At 45.1% G+C, this 15,916-nt stretch overlaps 1 protein-coding gene across 1 annotated transcript; it reads left to right on the top strand.

The window, feature by feature from the left end:
* Positions 1-10,132: 10,132 nt before the first annotated feature.
* Positions 10,133-13,400, top strand: LOC119381172 (uncharacterized). Its single transcript, XM_037649131.2, has 3 exons — positions 10,133-10,288; positions 11,566-11,833; positions 12,673-13,400. Exons 1-3 carry the CDS (start codon positions 10,225-10,227, stop codon positions 12,992-12,994), a joined length of 654 nt encoding a protein of 217 aa, XP_037505059.1. The 5' UTR covers positions 10,133-10,224; the 3' UTR covers positions 12,995-13,400.
* Positions 13,401-15,916: the final 2,516 nt, after the last annotated feature.

Consider the following 15,916-nt stretch of genomic DNA (forward strand, 5'->3'; position numbering starts at 1 on the left):
AGTGTGCAATTAGCTAGTAGGGCGGTTGGTCGACCATTTTTTCTAGGTCAATTTCACATGCAATCCGCACAATGCGTGATGTTTCCGTTTGCCGCGCGAAAACTTTGCCACCTTTGGCCCACGCAAAGCGCCAGTTCAGTTCCCGTTTTTTTGCTATGGTCATCCCAAGCAGCTTCTTCAGCCGCGGGCAGAGGTGCTCATTAATATAGACCGGCTGCTTTTCGTGTAGCCGATGTCTGCTGCAGTTGAACCTACTTTTTCTGGCCCTTTCGACGATAGCATCTCGCTTAGCACGGTTGTTGAAAACGACTAAAAATGTTAGGGTCAGAATCGGCACTCCGCGTAGGCAACCGGTGGCAAACTTCAATGTCATCTTTCCTTATTGGGTTCCACCTATCAGATCGCCCACTTTGCTGAGTATGCCTTCAAGGCTCTCGTTTGCTACCTGCGGAACCCCTTTGACTTCGATATTCTTATTTCTAGAGTATTGTTCCTGCGCTGTAATACTCAATGCATTTTCATGGCTTTCTTCTTCAATGCTTCAACTTCTTGCAGGAGCGCTTCCTGCGTTGCTCTGAGAGTGGCATTTTCCTTTCTTAGTTCAGTGCATTCATTTTTCAGAGACTCAAACTCTTTGTTGATGAAATCCATACTAGTTTTTCATCTCCCTCATTTCTTTACGAAAATCACGCTTCAAGGCATCAAGTTCTCCTGACATCGTCAATGTTGGTAAATAACACGCAACAACAGTTGTAGTGGCAGCAAGGGACAGCAAAAATACAAATTGAAGGAGTGCACTAAAAAATCGAGAAAGTTCCAACCTGAAGAAACAAGTGGAAGCGTTACGGATACGCTCGGTACGCTGCCCCAGCTGCCAAGTGTCCCGTCGCAGTGGCCCGGCGTCCTTTTATCCGATACCAGGGTGTGACGTAAACGCCACGTGGTACTGTACAGGCTGGCCTTTTTCCAGAGCGGTGCAGCAACGCAGGAAAGATGCAGCGGTTACGAAGAAAGTAAAGTGAAAGAAAAGCCGACTTGCCGCCGGCAGGGACCGAACCTGTGACCTCGGGATTATATATATATATATATATATATATATATATAGATATATATATATATATATATATATATATATATATATATATATATATATATATATATAACGGCGCACGTACGAGAAAGCAATACTTTATGTACTTTATGTCTAAAGTTTCGGCCATGCCCCGGCCGAAACGTTAGACAAAGTATTGCTTTCTCGTACGTATTGCTTACGAAAGAGAGAGAAAACATCACAGCATATCCACGGAGTGAATGATGATGAGTGGGCGAAGCTGCGGAGGTTCATCGGGTAAACCGTGAATCTTCCGTGAATTCTGCCCAGTACATCATCACCGACGTGAGATCGGCGCGTTTATACTACAGGTTCGATGAGTTATGACGACCTGCAGCTCACTTTAATTTTACATGTACGCTGTGAATTTTCATTGTTTAGAAAACCATTGCTTTAGAATACATCTGGCGTCTTTCGTTAAGCAGCTGGCGTCTTTTCGTTTGCTTTAGAAACATCTGGCGTTTCTTTCGTTTTGCTTCTACAAACATCTGGCGTTCTTTCGTTGGTTTATTTCATCAATCAACGGCGTTTTGAACAAAATTTTTATTGTTTAATCACGCACAGGAGAAATCTCACCAGGCACTACCTTGGAGGTAAACAATGGCTGCTAATGGGAATGAGAGACAGAAGAAGTCGGCTTTTAGCTAACGCTTACACTTCTACTTCTACTAACGTTTCCTACTGGAACATGCCAATGGCTGCTAATGGGGAATGAGAGACAGAAGAATTCGGCTTTTAGTTAACGCGCACGCTGCGAATATTTTATTGTTCAACAACGCACAGGAAATATCTCCCACCGGCACCACCTTGGAGGTCAAAGCGTAAGACTGGTTACGCACTACGACTACTACTACGAGGGACGAACGGGTGCCGCCTTAAGGAGCTTCGCCCCTAAAACAGATAGAAAGATAGAGGTTAGCACCCAGATACCGCATCACCCGGTCAACCCGCGCATGCGCAGTAGCTAAGCTATGCCCACCGACGGACACATCGTGCGCAACCTCCCGAGCAAGCCGCGCATCTCGAAGCTAGACGTGTCGGTTGACGGGGAGTGCGCGCGGCGACGGGTGCGTGCTTCGCTGTGCCATGCTTTGCGCGAGGTGAGGAAAAAAAGAAGAGATAAGAGACTCGAAACATGTTTCCGGAAATTTCGTCGACGTCCCAAAATTAGTCACGCCTGTACTCCATTCTGCATTCCATAAGGACGCATGGTACAGCGTAGCGAATCTTGTAGAAAAACGGTGGGGGTGGTGCAAACGATGGAATAGAGGGGACAGGAGAGGTGATATTGTCGGAACGAGACCCTCCCCATCTCCTATCGAGTGCTAGTCGGGGCATGTGATGCTAGTTCACGGGTTGAACGAGCGAGCCCCTTTCCTACTCTATCTCTCGCCCCATGAGATGAGTCACTTGTGCCCGGCGTTATCTGGAATCTCACTTAGCACCTCTCGCATTGAATATGAGAGCTCCGTGACTGGCTCAGTCACTGTCGTTGCCCTTTTTTTTTTGTTGTTCACTACGCGGAACTGGATACTCCCCTTTCACCTACAGCAGCGCCCACACACTGCACTTATTTTTCTTGTGGTGTGCGAAGAACCTGTTGGTGTTACTGATAAAATAAGCACCAAAAGTTTCGCTGCGAACGCATGACTAACACGTTTCTTTTTTTTTTTAAACGACACATGGTGTTTCTTCATTGGCTCGTAGCAAAGATTAAGAAAAAAATTTTCGCGTCTAAGCCTGATAGACGGCTTCGACTATTAAACATCGCCGCCTGTTCTACTTCGACAATTGTTTATTTCACGCTTGCAGAAAAAAAAAAAACGGGCTATTGTTTTAGAAGTTGCATGCTTTTAAAAAAATATGGTGGCGTAACGATGTTATTTTGCCTACAGTAATAGTAATATTAATTGTTGGGGTTTAACGTCCCAAAACCACGATATGATTATGAGAGACGCCGTAGTGGAGGGCTCAAGGAGCATTTTATACGTCTTGCAATGCTCAGAATGTTCTTTTTTTTTTATCATAAGTAGCTTGAACAGTAGTGACAATTTGTACTCGGTACTTTTAACGTCATCGGGCTCGTTCCAAAAAGTCCCACTGGTGGCGCATATGGTGTCCTGCATTTACCTGAATTTCTCGATTACTAGAGCACGGCTACTGATAATGTTTGAGACATCCTCAACCATTGACCGTTAACTCTGACAAATTTTATTTGCCTTGAGTGTTCCTTGAACGTGCACCTAAATCTAAGTACACGGGCCTCTACCGTTTTCGCCTCCATCGAAAATTCAGACGCCGGGGCCGGGATTCGATCCCGCGACCTGAGGGTCAGCAGTCGAGCACCTTAACCGCTATAGACTACCTTGGCGGGGGCTAGTTGGTATATACTTGGAACATAATGCATGACTGCGCCAAAAAACCCGGGAGATATAGAGCATGTTTTTTTTTTTTTTGCTTCGATGGAGAATCTCATAATCAAAAAAATAAAATAAATAAAATCAGCACACATGCGTGCCAGCAATACTTTATCCAACTGTACGTGCTGCGTCCCTCCCCATTTGTCCTTAATTAATTAATTACTCGTTCTTCTGTGATGACAATTATGACTTCTTGTAATGCTGATGACAATTATGACTTCTTGTAGCTGAGAAATTTCATCTTCGGGTGTTCGTTAACCCTGGATACCTTAGTTAGTTAATTCCGCTGTGCTTTTTGAGTAAGCTTGTCTTGATTACGATGGTATCGTGCCTCTGAGTCAACACGTTTTCAGATTATCAGTTTTTTTTTTTTTTTCAATGGGGCGCGAAGCGCCGTCGTTGCAAGTGACTAAGATTTCTTTTTCTGAACGTCGGCATGTCTTTTTGGCATGGCGATTCAACTTAGTCACCGAATGAAAGATTCTTAGCTTATGTACATTACAATCAGAACATGAAGAATATAGTTTGGTGGTTGCAGCGAGTGACCACAGTCTGCGCAAGCATGCCCGAAAGCACCTTACACCTTAATGTTCGTGATCTTCAAATGACATATCTCTAGTCTCTATTGCCAACTTATTACACACCGAGATTTACGACACCTATTGTCGTCTAGCTTTCATTGCGGCTTACATGTGTGCATCATCTCGAGATTATGCGCATTGCATTATGCGCCGGACCTCTTCAGCACCTTAAGCATTAGTTATAAACTTAGGAGAAAACCTAACACTTCAGGCCCCTGTCTGACAGATATAACCAGTCTGCACACCGTAGTGGAGCACGGTTTGCGAAACGTGACGTGAAATGCATGATTGCCTTGTTCACAGTAAGCAGGCCGATGCACCGGGCAGTATTGAAGAAGTGCTCTATAGCGATATAAAAATAGGCACAGATGTCGTTACAATTAGTTCCGATCGAACTGTGACCGCGGCAATCGAACCAGAGTTCTTCAGCTCAGCAGCTACATTTATATGCACGATGTGCAGTTGGTCAAAACTACAGTGGTGCCCCTCATTCAATGGACTGACAACCAATTTTTCGGGCAACTATTTTCTTTAGCGCAAAGGAAAGCTAACTGGTCAGAGTGTCTAGCCACGGAATGGTAACGTAGAAAACACCGTGAAACATTTTTTATTCAGAATTATTCTATCTGCGGCGAATATGAAGTCTTAAACACGCTTGACAACACATGCTGCAAACAATGAGCGCGGGAGCGGTTCGTGTTCGAGCGCGGCGGTTTACTGCGCATGCGTGCACTCCGCGCGCATGCGCCGCGGCTGGACATGTGCCATCGGCGGCCGCGAAGGCAGCGACGCTTCTTACCGTGCAACTCCTTTTACCTCGTAGGCAGCACAGAACAGAGAGGGGACACGATAATAATATACACAATCTAACTTCAAGGACCAATTATGGCGCGCATGACAGCATCAGACTACATGACTGCGTACAGAAATGTGACCGACTTCATAATCCAGCTTAAAGGCTCTTCCGCTAGGCTGCGCGACATGCCGGCTTTTGTTACTTATAAGCACGATTTAAAAATATAAATCCTACTCACAACGCAAAAACGGATGCTGGAATCCATCACTATATTTCACGGTCTTTTCATTTCTACCAGGATCTAATCACACGTTCTGCCCAGTTGTCGGTCCCGCCGGCATTAATACCTTGGTATTAATGCGAAAAACTCCGGAATCACCTTTTCCCAGTCGCATTAACGAGATTGGCCTTCCTAGCATATTATCACCGTTCCCATGAAAGCGATGCCGTACGCGACATGTTGAAATTATGTAAACACCGGTGTGATAAAGTGATGACAAACGTGTGCTCCCTTCCTACTAGACTTCGATCATTTCTTGGCTTCGTTTCATGACTTGTACGCACGTGGATAGTGTACACAAAGTCATTACGTGGCACTGACATAGTACAGATGCACGAGATCTACTACAGAGCACGTGTTCGTATCTTCCCGGTGAATCGACCTATTTGCTGTGAACGATGGTTTCTTGCATTCCACGTCACGTTTCGCAAACCGTGCTCCACCTAATACCGTGTGCAGACTGGTTATATCTGTCAGACAGGGGCCTCACGTCTTAGGTTTTCTCCAACAATCTGACCCGAAGTTTCTAACGAACCCGTAAGGTGCTGCAGTTGTCTGTAGGCTGTGTGTATCGTCTCGAAATTATGCATACATGTATAGGGCGCAATGTAAGCTGAAAGAGAATAGGGATAATAAATCTCGGTTTTTAATAATTCGGCAATAGAGACTACAGATATATCATTTGAAGGTCATGAACATTAAGGAGTACATAAAGTGTTTTCGGGCATGCTTGTGTAGACTGCGATTGCCCGCTGCCACCAGCAAACTGTATTCCTCATGTTCTGATTGTATTATACATAAGCGAAGAATCTTTCATTCGGAGACTAACTTTAATCATCACGGCAAAAAGGCATGCCGACGTGGAGAATAATAATTATTTGTCCCTTGCAAAGGCGGTGCTTCGCGTCCCACTTTTTTTTAATTGATCGTCTGAAAAGGTACTGACTGAGAAGCCCGATACCGTTGTAATCAAGGCTTACTTCAAAAAGCACAGCAGAATTATCTTACTAGGGTATCCAGGGTCAAGGAACACAAGAAAATGAAATTTCTTAGCTGCAGAGAATGCATAATAATGTTCACAGATGAACGAGAAATTAGTGTGTGGAGATGTGAGCAAGCACATTAAAAGCTGCAATAGCAATTGAATTTGAAATGACAAAAATAACTCGGCGGATGTCTATGAACAAACATTTACTTTGCGCATCACATTATCATGTCGTACTTGTAGAGACGCATCATTACGTTTAGGCATTTTTTCTTCACAAGCTAAATGATTATCTAGAGTTCGATAAAGTGTTCCTCGCACGTGTGTTGAACATTAACTGTTGATTTCCTTTTCATAATCAGAATTCTGTAGTGACACACAAAAATGTTGCTCATTACTGCAGGCAAAATAACGTCGTTACGCTGCTATATTTGTTATCTTTTTTTAAGCATGCAACTTCTAAAACATGAGTGTGAAGAGGCAGAAGAAGACATAGAACACCTCCTTCTACACTGCAAAAATTATGCTGCACAAAAACATTGCTGCACGCGCCCTCGTACAGTTTTTAGAAGAGTCGGGAATATCAAAAAGATAATGATTCACATTTGTAATTATTCTTCACATTGAGATACTTCTGGTCGCATGTTTCGCGTTGCCTCTTGTGATTCAAGACAGCTGTGTTTAAAGTGTGGGCAATGCCCAGTGACTTTTGTGTGATGTGATCGCACTCTACAAAGGAGTGTGTGTTGAACTCTTCGGCAAAGTGCGAACGATTCTTGTGTGTCTTGTGTGTGAACATTCCTTTTAAAAGGACATTGCCGTGAGTGAGTCTATTTTTAAGTTCGTGACCATAATTAATAAGTAAGGGAAGAGGAGTAGCCTGAGCCCTGTATAGGCACCGACATCTCCTTAAACACAGTTAATAAAAAAAAAGAGTGCGATTACTTATTCTGCAAGCCAGTGCTGTCTATCAGGCTTAGCGAGAAAATATTTCAGAATTTTTGCTGCGAGCCAGTGAAAAAGTACCACGTGGCGTTCCAGGAAACGCGTTAGGTTAGCCACGCGGTCGCACCGAAACTTTTGTAGCTGAAGTTATGGGAAACCACAAAAAGGTTCTTCCTACACCACAAGAAAGAAAGGGTAGCGCGTTGAGGTGAAGGCCAAGACAGTGCCTCAGCCTGTCACGGAGCATTCATCTTCAACCCTGGGTACGAGTGACTCACCTAATGGAGAAGACACATATACCCAGAGTTGACAGCCACTTGAAATTACAAAAGAGGTTCATTTCTTCAACCCTCGACCGAGCACCACACACACAGAAATGGCTCTCAATAGGTTTCGGGGAGTGTCCCATTGTTAACCTCTCCTTTTCTAAGTAGTGCTTTGGCCTGGGCAAGTTGGGGCGACATTTTCGAAGTTAACCAGCACGAAAGACGAGACGAAAGACACGTGTACAGACAGGATTACTGCTGAACTACCAAATAAGCTCCTTTTCCCTCTATCCACTCCCCCAACCATTTCATTCGCTACGCTGTACCATGCTTCCTTGTGGAATGCAGAAGGGAATAGAGGTGTGACTAACTTCACGACCAAGACAACATTTCGAGAAACCCGTTTTGAGTCTCTTGCCTGGTTTCTTTTTCTTTGCCACAACGAGTTGTAGATAAGCTGATTAACGATCGTTAAACCTCTGAGTGCCCGTGCACCTGTCTGTCCGTCTTTTTGTACGATACCTTCTTCTGGTCCAGCTGCGTTGGAACTTTATTTTTTCTTCGTCACACGTTGAAGAATTTCTGAGCAGGATTTAGGAAATATTTTACGGCGTGTGAAACACTCGTTGAAGCATTATTTCTCTTCTGATCTTTTTTTTATTTTCAAGCGTTATCTTGAAAAGGTTCTTCCTAAAGTCCCTAGATTTTTCCCTGTTCTTTCTTAAGTACCGACAACCATTGAAGCGCCGGCGACGAATCTCATTGGCTAACGCTCGTTTTCGGTAGCCATGTTCTTCCTAACTCTTTTCCAGCACCTGGTGAAACGCGTCCCCCATTCACTCATGACAGGGGGTTGACGGGAGGAGAAAGGCGCGTCGCGGTAGCATATTGTCCGCTGAAAAATGCGTGGCTAATGTACTTAGACGCACATGGCTTTGTAAATCTTCCAAGTTAGGAAGAAATGGCGTCGGACGCCAGCTGCGCGTGAGAGAGGGCCGTGAAAGGAGGCAGTTGTCGGTACTTATGTAAAAACGAAAAATCTAGGGACTTTAGTTCTTCCCGCAACGCATGAAAGAGATACTCGTATCTCTCGAACACGTGCTCCATTACAGCGGCACGCGAGAAAAACAGGTGCGCATGCGCACTGTATACGCTCGACCAGTCTAGTACACCGGAGCATTGCTAGCTTTCAATGTTTTTTTTTTCTTCTTTTTTACCACCAACGAAACTGTTTTATCTGCTATGATTGGTTGGTTCATTCTAGTTCGGCATAAGAAAGTACGAACTGCTCACAGGCCGGAGACAGACCTTAAAAAAAGAACTCGCTAGATACAAAATTTCAGCAAAATTTCGCACTTACAAACATGGCAGGTGCGCTCCCCGCATCGGCCACCACAGCCTGACATCGCGTCATGATAAAAGAAGCTCGGTGATAACCAATTAAAACATGTTCTTGGAAAAAATACTGCAAAACGTCATAGACAAATGAAACGCGAACAAGAAATCACAAGGTATAATACAGTAGGTCTTGGCAAACGCTTACACGAGAGAATTATTTCGGACGGCTGATTACGTGACTGCTGAAGATGGCTGAGGCCTCAAAATAAGCGTGCAACAATTATGCCCACATTATGCGTGCTGGCGGAAACAGGAACGTGTTTTCGCTAACCCTAACTTCTTCGCACGTCAATCGTACACAACTGTACGCATTATGTCCCTGTCAATAAAGTTCAGCTGCGCTGTTGCTGCGAACTGTTAGCGTTGTCTCATACCATACTTGTATATAACAAAAGCCAATACGCGTCCTCTCTGGGTGCCTCAAAATTATCTAAAAATGTCTTTGTGCTCGCAATTCGATGCACAAATTGCAATTGATTGCAAGAAAGATAGCAAAGATTGCAATTCGATGCACAAATTGTTTTGGGAACACCAACATACTGAAGCTCAACATATGTATATATATATATTTTCAAATATTGGTGAACCTTTTTTTGCTGAAGGACAATCTTACTAGGCGTTACAGCATTTTGCGGATAGTCGAACTACACGCAGTTTTTAGTATGTGCCTTACGTTCCTAATTGTATAATGTTATTTATTTTTTATCGTGCTGATACGGACGTAAACAAACATGAAAAAAAAATACTTTATTCTTTTCTCTCGCATTTATTTCTACTTCTGTGGTGTTGACTGAATGCTCAATAATCGCTTTTCAGCAATGTATGTTTCTTTTTTCAGCTTTCCATCCTGTGTATGTGGTTCTCAGCTGAGAGCGACAGCACTGAAATTAAATGACGAACATACTTTTCTCTTCAAGTTAATTAAAAGCCAGCGGGCGCTGAGCACCGCTTGGGGGTATCAACGAGGCCTTGGAGATTTTGCAGAGCTGCCAAGCTCTGCCACGAGGCAACACGAGAGCTTCAATTGAAATCGCAACACCTTCCCCCTCGCCCACGGCACCGTGTGTTGCAGACATTTTCCCCTTTCCCAACATAAAACCAGGGGAGCACAATTCAGCATAAGTGAGGAGGAAAATGGAGGAGGGGAAAAGGGGAAGTGGGAAAGAGGAGGGGAGAGCACGTCATTGGTTGAACACGACGTGGGCACTGAGTCATGCTTCTCGTTGAGAAGCAGAGATAGGGCCTTTCCTCACCTCTGGCCCCTCCCCCCTTTCTTTCAACTTCAACCCATTCGCTTCGAAAGGTGAACAAAAAGGCATATCTCAGACACCTCGTGGCAGTCGGCGCACAGCGGCCACGCGAGACGGTCTCGTTACAAGCTGTGGTTGTAGCCAACGACGTTCAACACCTCTGAGCGCTAGACACTCGTGCGCTGCAGCACCATGACACCGCTGCCGTGTCTCGCTTGGATCGCATTGCTTGTTTTCACCTGCGACTCCGTCGTCAGTGAGTACATTTTTTAACTATCCCCTATAGTTCAGTGACTTATCGTTTGCATTGCTATACGCTACTTTTAGTTCGCTAATGTTTCCGTGCGCACGGTGTGTCTCTGAAACGAATTCCTCGCATCTTCCGAACTGTACAAGGTTGCCACATATAAAGCGAACGCCTCATATTGAAGCCGGTAAAGCTAGAGCGTATATTCGACTTAACGAGTGAAATGTTCGTTATATGACGTCTAATGAAGGTGTTAGTGAATCCAAAAATAATTTTCCGCATTATGTAATTAACATCAGCTTGTATGTAGTCTTGAATACTAATAAGGTGTTAACCTCAGATGCGGACGACCCCGTGCGGTATAGACTTCGTCACTCGTGCGAGAAAGACCTCCACTGAGTGCATCTTTCGAAAAATTGGAACCACGTGGCGGATATAGTGTGTATGAATGAAATGTTTTTCCGCATCATTTCCGTCTTTTCTATTACGTAAAAACCTGCATAAAGCGCTGCAAACAGTTACCGTTTGGTTTGCGCAAGACAAGTCGTTTCACTATAACATTATCTACGCCAGCACGCATTTCTATGCTCGTTTGAGGTGCCCGCTCAGAGCGCGCGGTCTTTTATGCCAGCCGAGGTCACAATTATTAGCGCATCCCCAGGATTTTGGGACGGCTGTAAGTGGCCTAGAGTGCTTATTTGGGCCGGTTGGTACATGTTCAAGGAAACGAGAAACACATGACAGTGAAAGAGAAAGACCAAGTGCTTGGTCCGTCTCTTTCACTGTCCTGTGTTTCGCGCTGTTTCTCGTCTCGTTGTACGTGGCGCCATCTTGCGGCGGAGGCAACGGCGCCCTGCCGTAACTGAATGGGAAATAGGCGGCCAAAAAATCATATCTCACGAAAAATGTTAGTTAACAAAAAGGACTCCCGGTTCTATGGAGTAGACACCCACTGGAAATTTCCCGTAAAACTGCAGTATCGCAATGGAAAGCGTGTGGCTTCCCTGAAATATTAAACGCTCTGGGACACCACGCGATTTTGGTGCGACACTGCAATGCTACCAGTACGTTCTAGTGAACCTGCTGTATAGAACCTATAGTCCTTCTTGGTAACCAGCCTTTCTCGTCAGATATGATTTTGTTTCGCCTATTTCACATTGAGTTACGGCAGGTAACTGGCGAGAGGTAGTGCTACGTGCACATGCCCCCCAAATCCTGGTCATGCTGTACTTCTTTTCCCATAATCGTCTCACGGAGCTTGCTGTATTTTTTTTTTCTTTTCGCAGCTGGACGTCCTATTCGTAATGGTACAGCTACAACTGTAGCCTCCACCAATAGGCCCACAACGCTGGTCACATCACCAACCACGGAGTCGTACGAAGAACAGCCTCCGCCATGGCGCCAGTCGGGGTCGTTGGCCGATGGCGTACGTCATCATCCCTCACTGACTCTACTGAGCTTCGACCCCGGCTGCCGAAAACGGGTCTTCTGTGAGGCGGCTCGTACCCTCACCTACGCGTTCCCCTTGTCCAGGTCGTGGCATGGAGAAGTCAGGTGAGGCACTGAAACCAATTTAAATAATTTAGTTATTCTTATCTGAGCAGTGCATACATCTACCAATGGTGACATATGAGCAGGCATAGAGCTCTTTGCCTCCGCTATGTTCAGTCGCAGCCACTATTCCGTGGATACAGACCGAAGGAACGCGACGACTAGCGGTGGTCATTTGTTTGTCGATCGCACTGCTGAGCTATGTGTCATTAGTAGCTTTCACCGCCGCGCAGTCCTGACTTGATGGTTTACACAAAATATCGGCTACCAAATAATAATCAGGACGATGTTTACTGAATCGAGATAAAAAATCACAGAATTATGCTGCTGTAACAAAGTAAAATAATATGCCTGACCTTGCTCAATGCACCTACGAGAGTTACGTGTGGTGTTAAGGTACGTGTGAGAAGTTGGAAAATATAGAGTGAAGGAGATGTGTAAACGCGAAAGGCCTCTGATCACCATTTCAGGAAATGCCAGCTGAGTAACCGGAGCCATATATAGGCTCCAACCTCTCCTTAAGCTCATTTATTAAAAAGAAAGGAGATATGGCAACACTACGTAGTTATTTCATAAAGAACTTGAGCTTTACATCTGTTTTTTTTTTCCTTCTGATTTGTCTTTTCGTTAGAGTACTTATTTTTAGAAGAGCACCACTAGTGCACTTTTGTGTGATATATTTTCGTGTCTGCGGCATTGAATATCTTGATTTTTCTGTGAAAATAGTGGTCGCAACTGTATAAATACGTCAACGTTTCATAAACAATTACACATGTAAGAAACTGGCTTTGGTCATAACCAGCTTTCCTTATTTGACCTGTAGGCCTTTCTCGAAATCGCAGGGAGAGGCCCGTGCCAACAAACGAGTACTTCGCCGCGTGGTCCAAAGGACTGCTGGGCCACGACTGCTCTCACCTGTACCAGGACTGCTCGGACAGTCCGGCCGGCTGGGTGATGCCCCTGGTCAGGGAGGCCATCGGACCGAGGGGATTTGTAGGAGCGTTCATCGAGCGCCTGGCCGCTGCCTCAGTGCGGCACGCCATCGTAGGCCACGGTGCACCGCCCCGACCCTCCCTAGTCATGGAAAAGCTGCGCAAGGGCGAACGACGATTGGCCGATGCCGTCGAGCCACCCATGCCGTCCATCGAGTTTACACCCCGTTGAAGAAAAATTGAACTCGCCGTGACGACCACTTCTCGCAGGAAGTACTGAAGTGCTGTGCATATATCATGACACGTGTGACGAGATGCTTTGCCCTGCTTCCCGTTATGAACAGGCTGCGGCAGTAAGCCGTGAGCATGACCATTCGGCTAAACGGACTTTCGACGTACCGGTCTCCTTTCAGAAGACTTGGTTTCAGGCCTTACTGCACTAAGATTGACTCTGAAATAAAGTTCTATCTTATTATTACTTTCACGACATTGTACTTGCTTACCTCAATAACGAGGACGTTATTATAATCAGGGAGTCCTATACACGACCCTTCCCCTCTTGGAGTGTATCTCCTCCACAGGACATATGCAGAAAACGAAGCGAAACAACCCCCCTCCCTCACAGACCCCCTCCCCGTTCTCAGTCAAGGACGCGGTGCCCTTCTCCTCACAACAATAAATCAGATACCTGGCCATGCGGCACTGATCATTACCCTTTGTCAAAAGCTTGACCTCTTCTAGTGAGAAATTGAATCAACACATTCGGGGTAAATCGTTCGTAATTGCATTGTTTTAATGAAAAGAGCTTGCAAGGCATTTCGGCCCGTTATTATAGGCATGCTCATGGTGAGTTTGGTATAAAAGTACACTATAAGCAACGTATCAGGACTATTTTGCTCGAGCTCTATACACTTTTTTTTTTGCAAGCAATCGGTGTAATTTGGTCATTCGTGATCATTTGCGACGGTTAGCCAGCACGAAAGACATATGTACAACATGACCAGTGATGATTGCTGCAGTGCAGGACCAGTTTTTTAATAATAGGACACGAGAGCACAGGTTAAATGTGCATAACAATTCGGGAGGGCAGGTGTGCGTATGCGCACTAACATATTACACAGTGATAATTTGTGATTGCGGTGTATATTCAACTATGTTGCCGCCCTGTTTTCTTTTACGACATAACAGTCGCGTTTGTTGTTATCACTGGCTAAATTTGTGCGTGCAGCTTCTTGACGGTGGTGACACTGTATAAAAGAGCACCTGTATCGAATAAAGCTCAGTTGGCAGTTCAGCACTGGTCCTGTTGTACATGTGTCTTTCGTCTCATCTTTCGTACTGGTTAACTTCGCAAATGTCGCACCAACTTGAACAGACAAAAGCACTCCTAAGCCAAATTCGTGATCAACTCGCCGCTTACAGCATAGTCTTTCTTTGTCACCGTAAGAAATGCAGTTTTACTACATTCCGTGAGAAATCTGAAGCAAAACGTCCGTTCAAAACCCCGTCAGTAATTCTGTTCTAAGTAATAGCATTTTAATAGGCGCGTTCTCTCCATCTGACCTAGAAGTGTACCATAATAACAATTATGGAACGACGGCTTCGCTGGCAATTGGCGAATCATATCACTGTGCGAGCGTACTCGGTGGCTTTGGAAAAGCATGCATGACAGAAACGAGAGCTGTGAAGGAGAGGTTGACGTTTTATACCCCTGTCACACGGCACATGTAATGTCATTCGCAGCGAATGTCATTAGGCATTAATGCCATTTTTGTTGCTGCTACACGGGCATAGCGAATGACATTCACACCTAATGGCATTCGCCCGTTGAATGAGTTCACCGAACTCATTCAGGCGCGACATGTGTACTCTCCTCAACAGGCGCTTGGCAAAAGATTGCGACATCGATATCTTAAAGCATGTTAAAGCAATATGTAAACGATGTTAGCGTTCTTGTTAGAGGTTGTTGTTAACTTTTCGGTAACTTTTTTACGTACGACGCGATGTTGGAAGCACTTTGTGCAGCTATACTCTCTTTCCCGTACTCCGACTTGACGCTAGCGCCACCTCCTGTCAGCCATGTGGCCATGTTTACAAACGCTCACTCTTGCTTTGGTGAAGCGACGCCGCGGTAGCCGTAGCGATAGTTGCACGCCATGGATGCGAACCCGGAAAGCAAGAAAAAAAATATGTAAATTAAAAGCACAATTTGTAACTTTTTGTTATCACAGCCGCCTGCCAAGAAACATTGACATCAATTGCGAATGTCATTTCATATGGCCGTGTAGACCCGGAACGCAAGATCGCAATGACATTCGTTTTGAATGTCATTCGCAGCGAATGACATTACATGTGCCGTGTGACAGGGGTATAACACGTATTTCCAGGCCGCAGTGCTTGCGTAGAGCGTAAATTTGTAGTCTGTAATGAAGAAGTAGCGCGGGCAAGGGCACACCCTCAAAACTTCAGCTTCTGCTGAATGTTCTTCCCCCCCCCCCTTTTTTTTACTTTTCTCTCGCGTCATTTTTTTCATGACTGCCGTCGCTTAGCCTTTTCACAAGACGAGGACGAGGCAAAGTTGTGTTTGTTGCCACAGTGGTCGACGCAGGAAGCGCGCCATTATGTTCAAGCTCCTCGTCTCGGAGGCCTGTCTCTTTATTATTATTTTTTTTTTGCGTGTCTAATTCTGAGAGGAATCGTCAGTTGTCACTGCTGCGTTGTCTCACGCATCGACTGGCGTCAAAGCGTGTGTCTCAGCTGCAGCACTTTCGATGTCCACCCACAGCTTCTCGGACGCTTCAGCTTTCCACGGTCCCATGTTATTCTCGGCTTGTACACACTTGTCTAGTGTTTTTGCTCTTTTCTGCTCTTCGTCATACACTTCGCACACTTACTCTCTTCATCTCACTTTTTACCTGGTTGACGAAGGCCTCAGAGTTTGCTTTTACGTTCACCTCTTGTGTCGTGTTTGCTTTCGCACTGTTAGGCAGTGTTGGCGGTAACGCGTTACAAGTAACGGCGTTACCGGTAACGCGTTACTTTTTTCGGTAACTTAGTAACGTACTCGTTACAATTTCGAAACTGTAACAAGTAACGTACTTACGTTAACATTTTTTGGTAACGTGTGGTGTCACGTTACTCGTTACTTTTTCAT

The sequence above is a fragment of the Rhipicephalus sanguineus genome, chromosome 2 (assembly GCF_013339695.2).
Source record: "Rhipicephalus sanguineus isolate Rsan-2018 chromosome 2, BIME_Rsan_1.4, whole genome shotgun sequence".
NCBI classification, from domain to species: domain Eukaryota; kingdom Metazoa; phylum Arthropoda; class Arachnida; order Ixodida; family Ixodidae; genus Rhipicephalus; species Rhipicephalus sanguineus.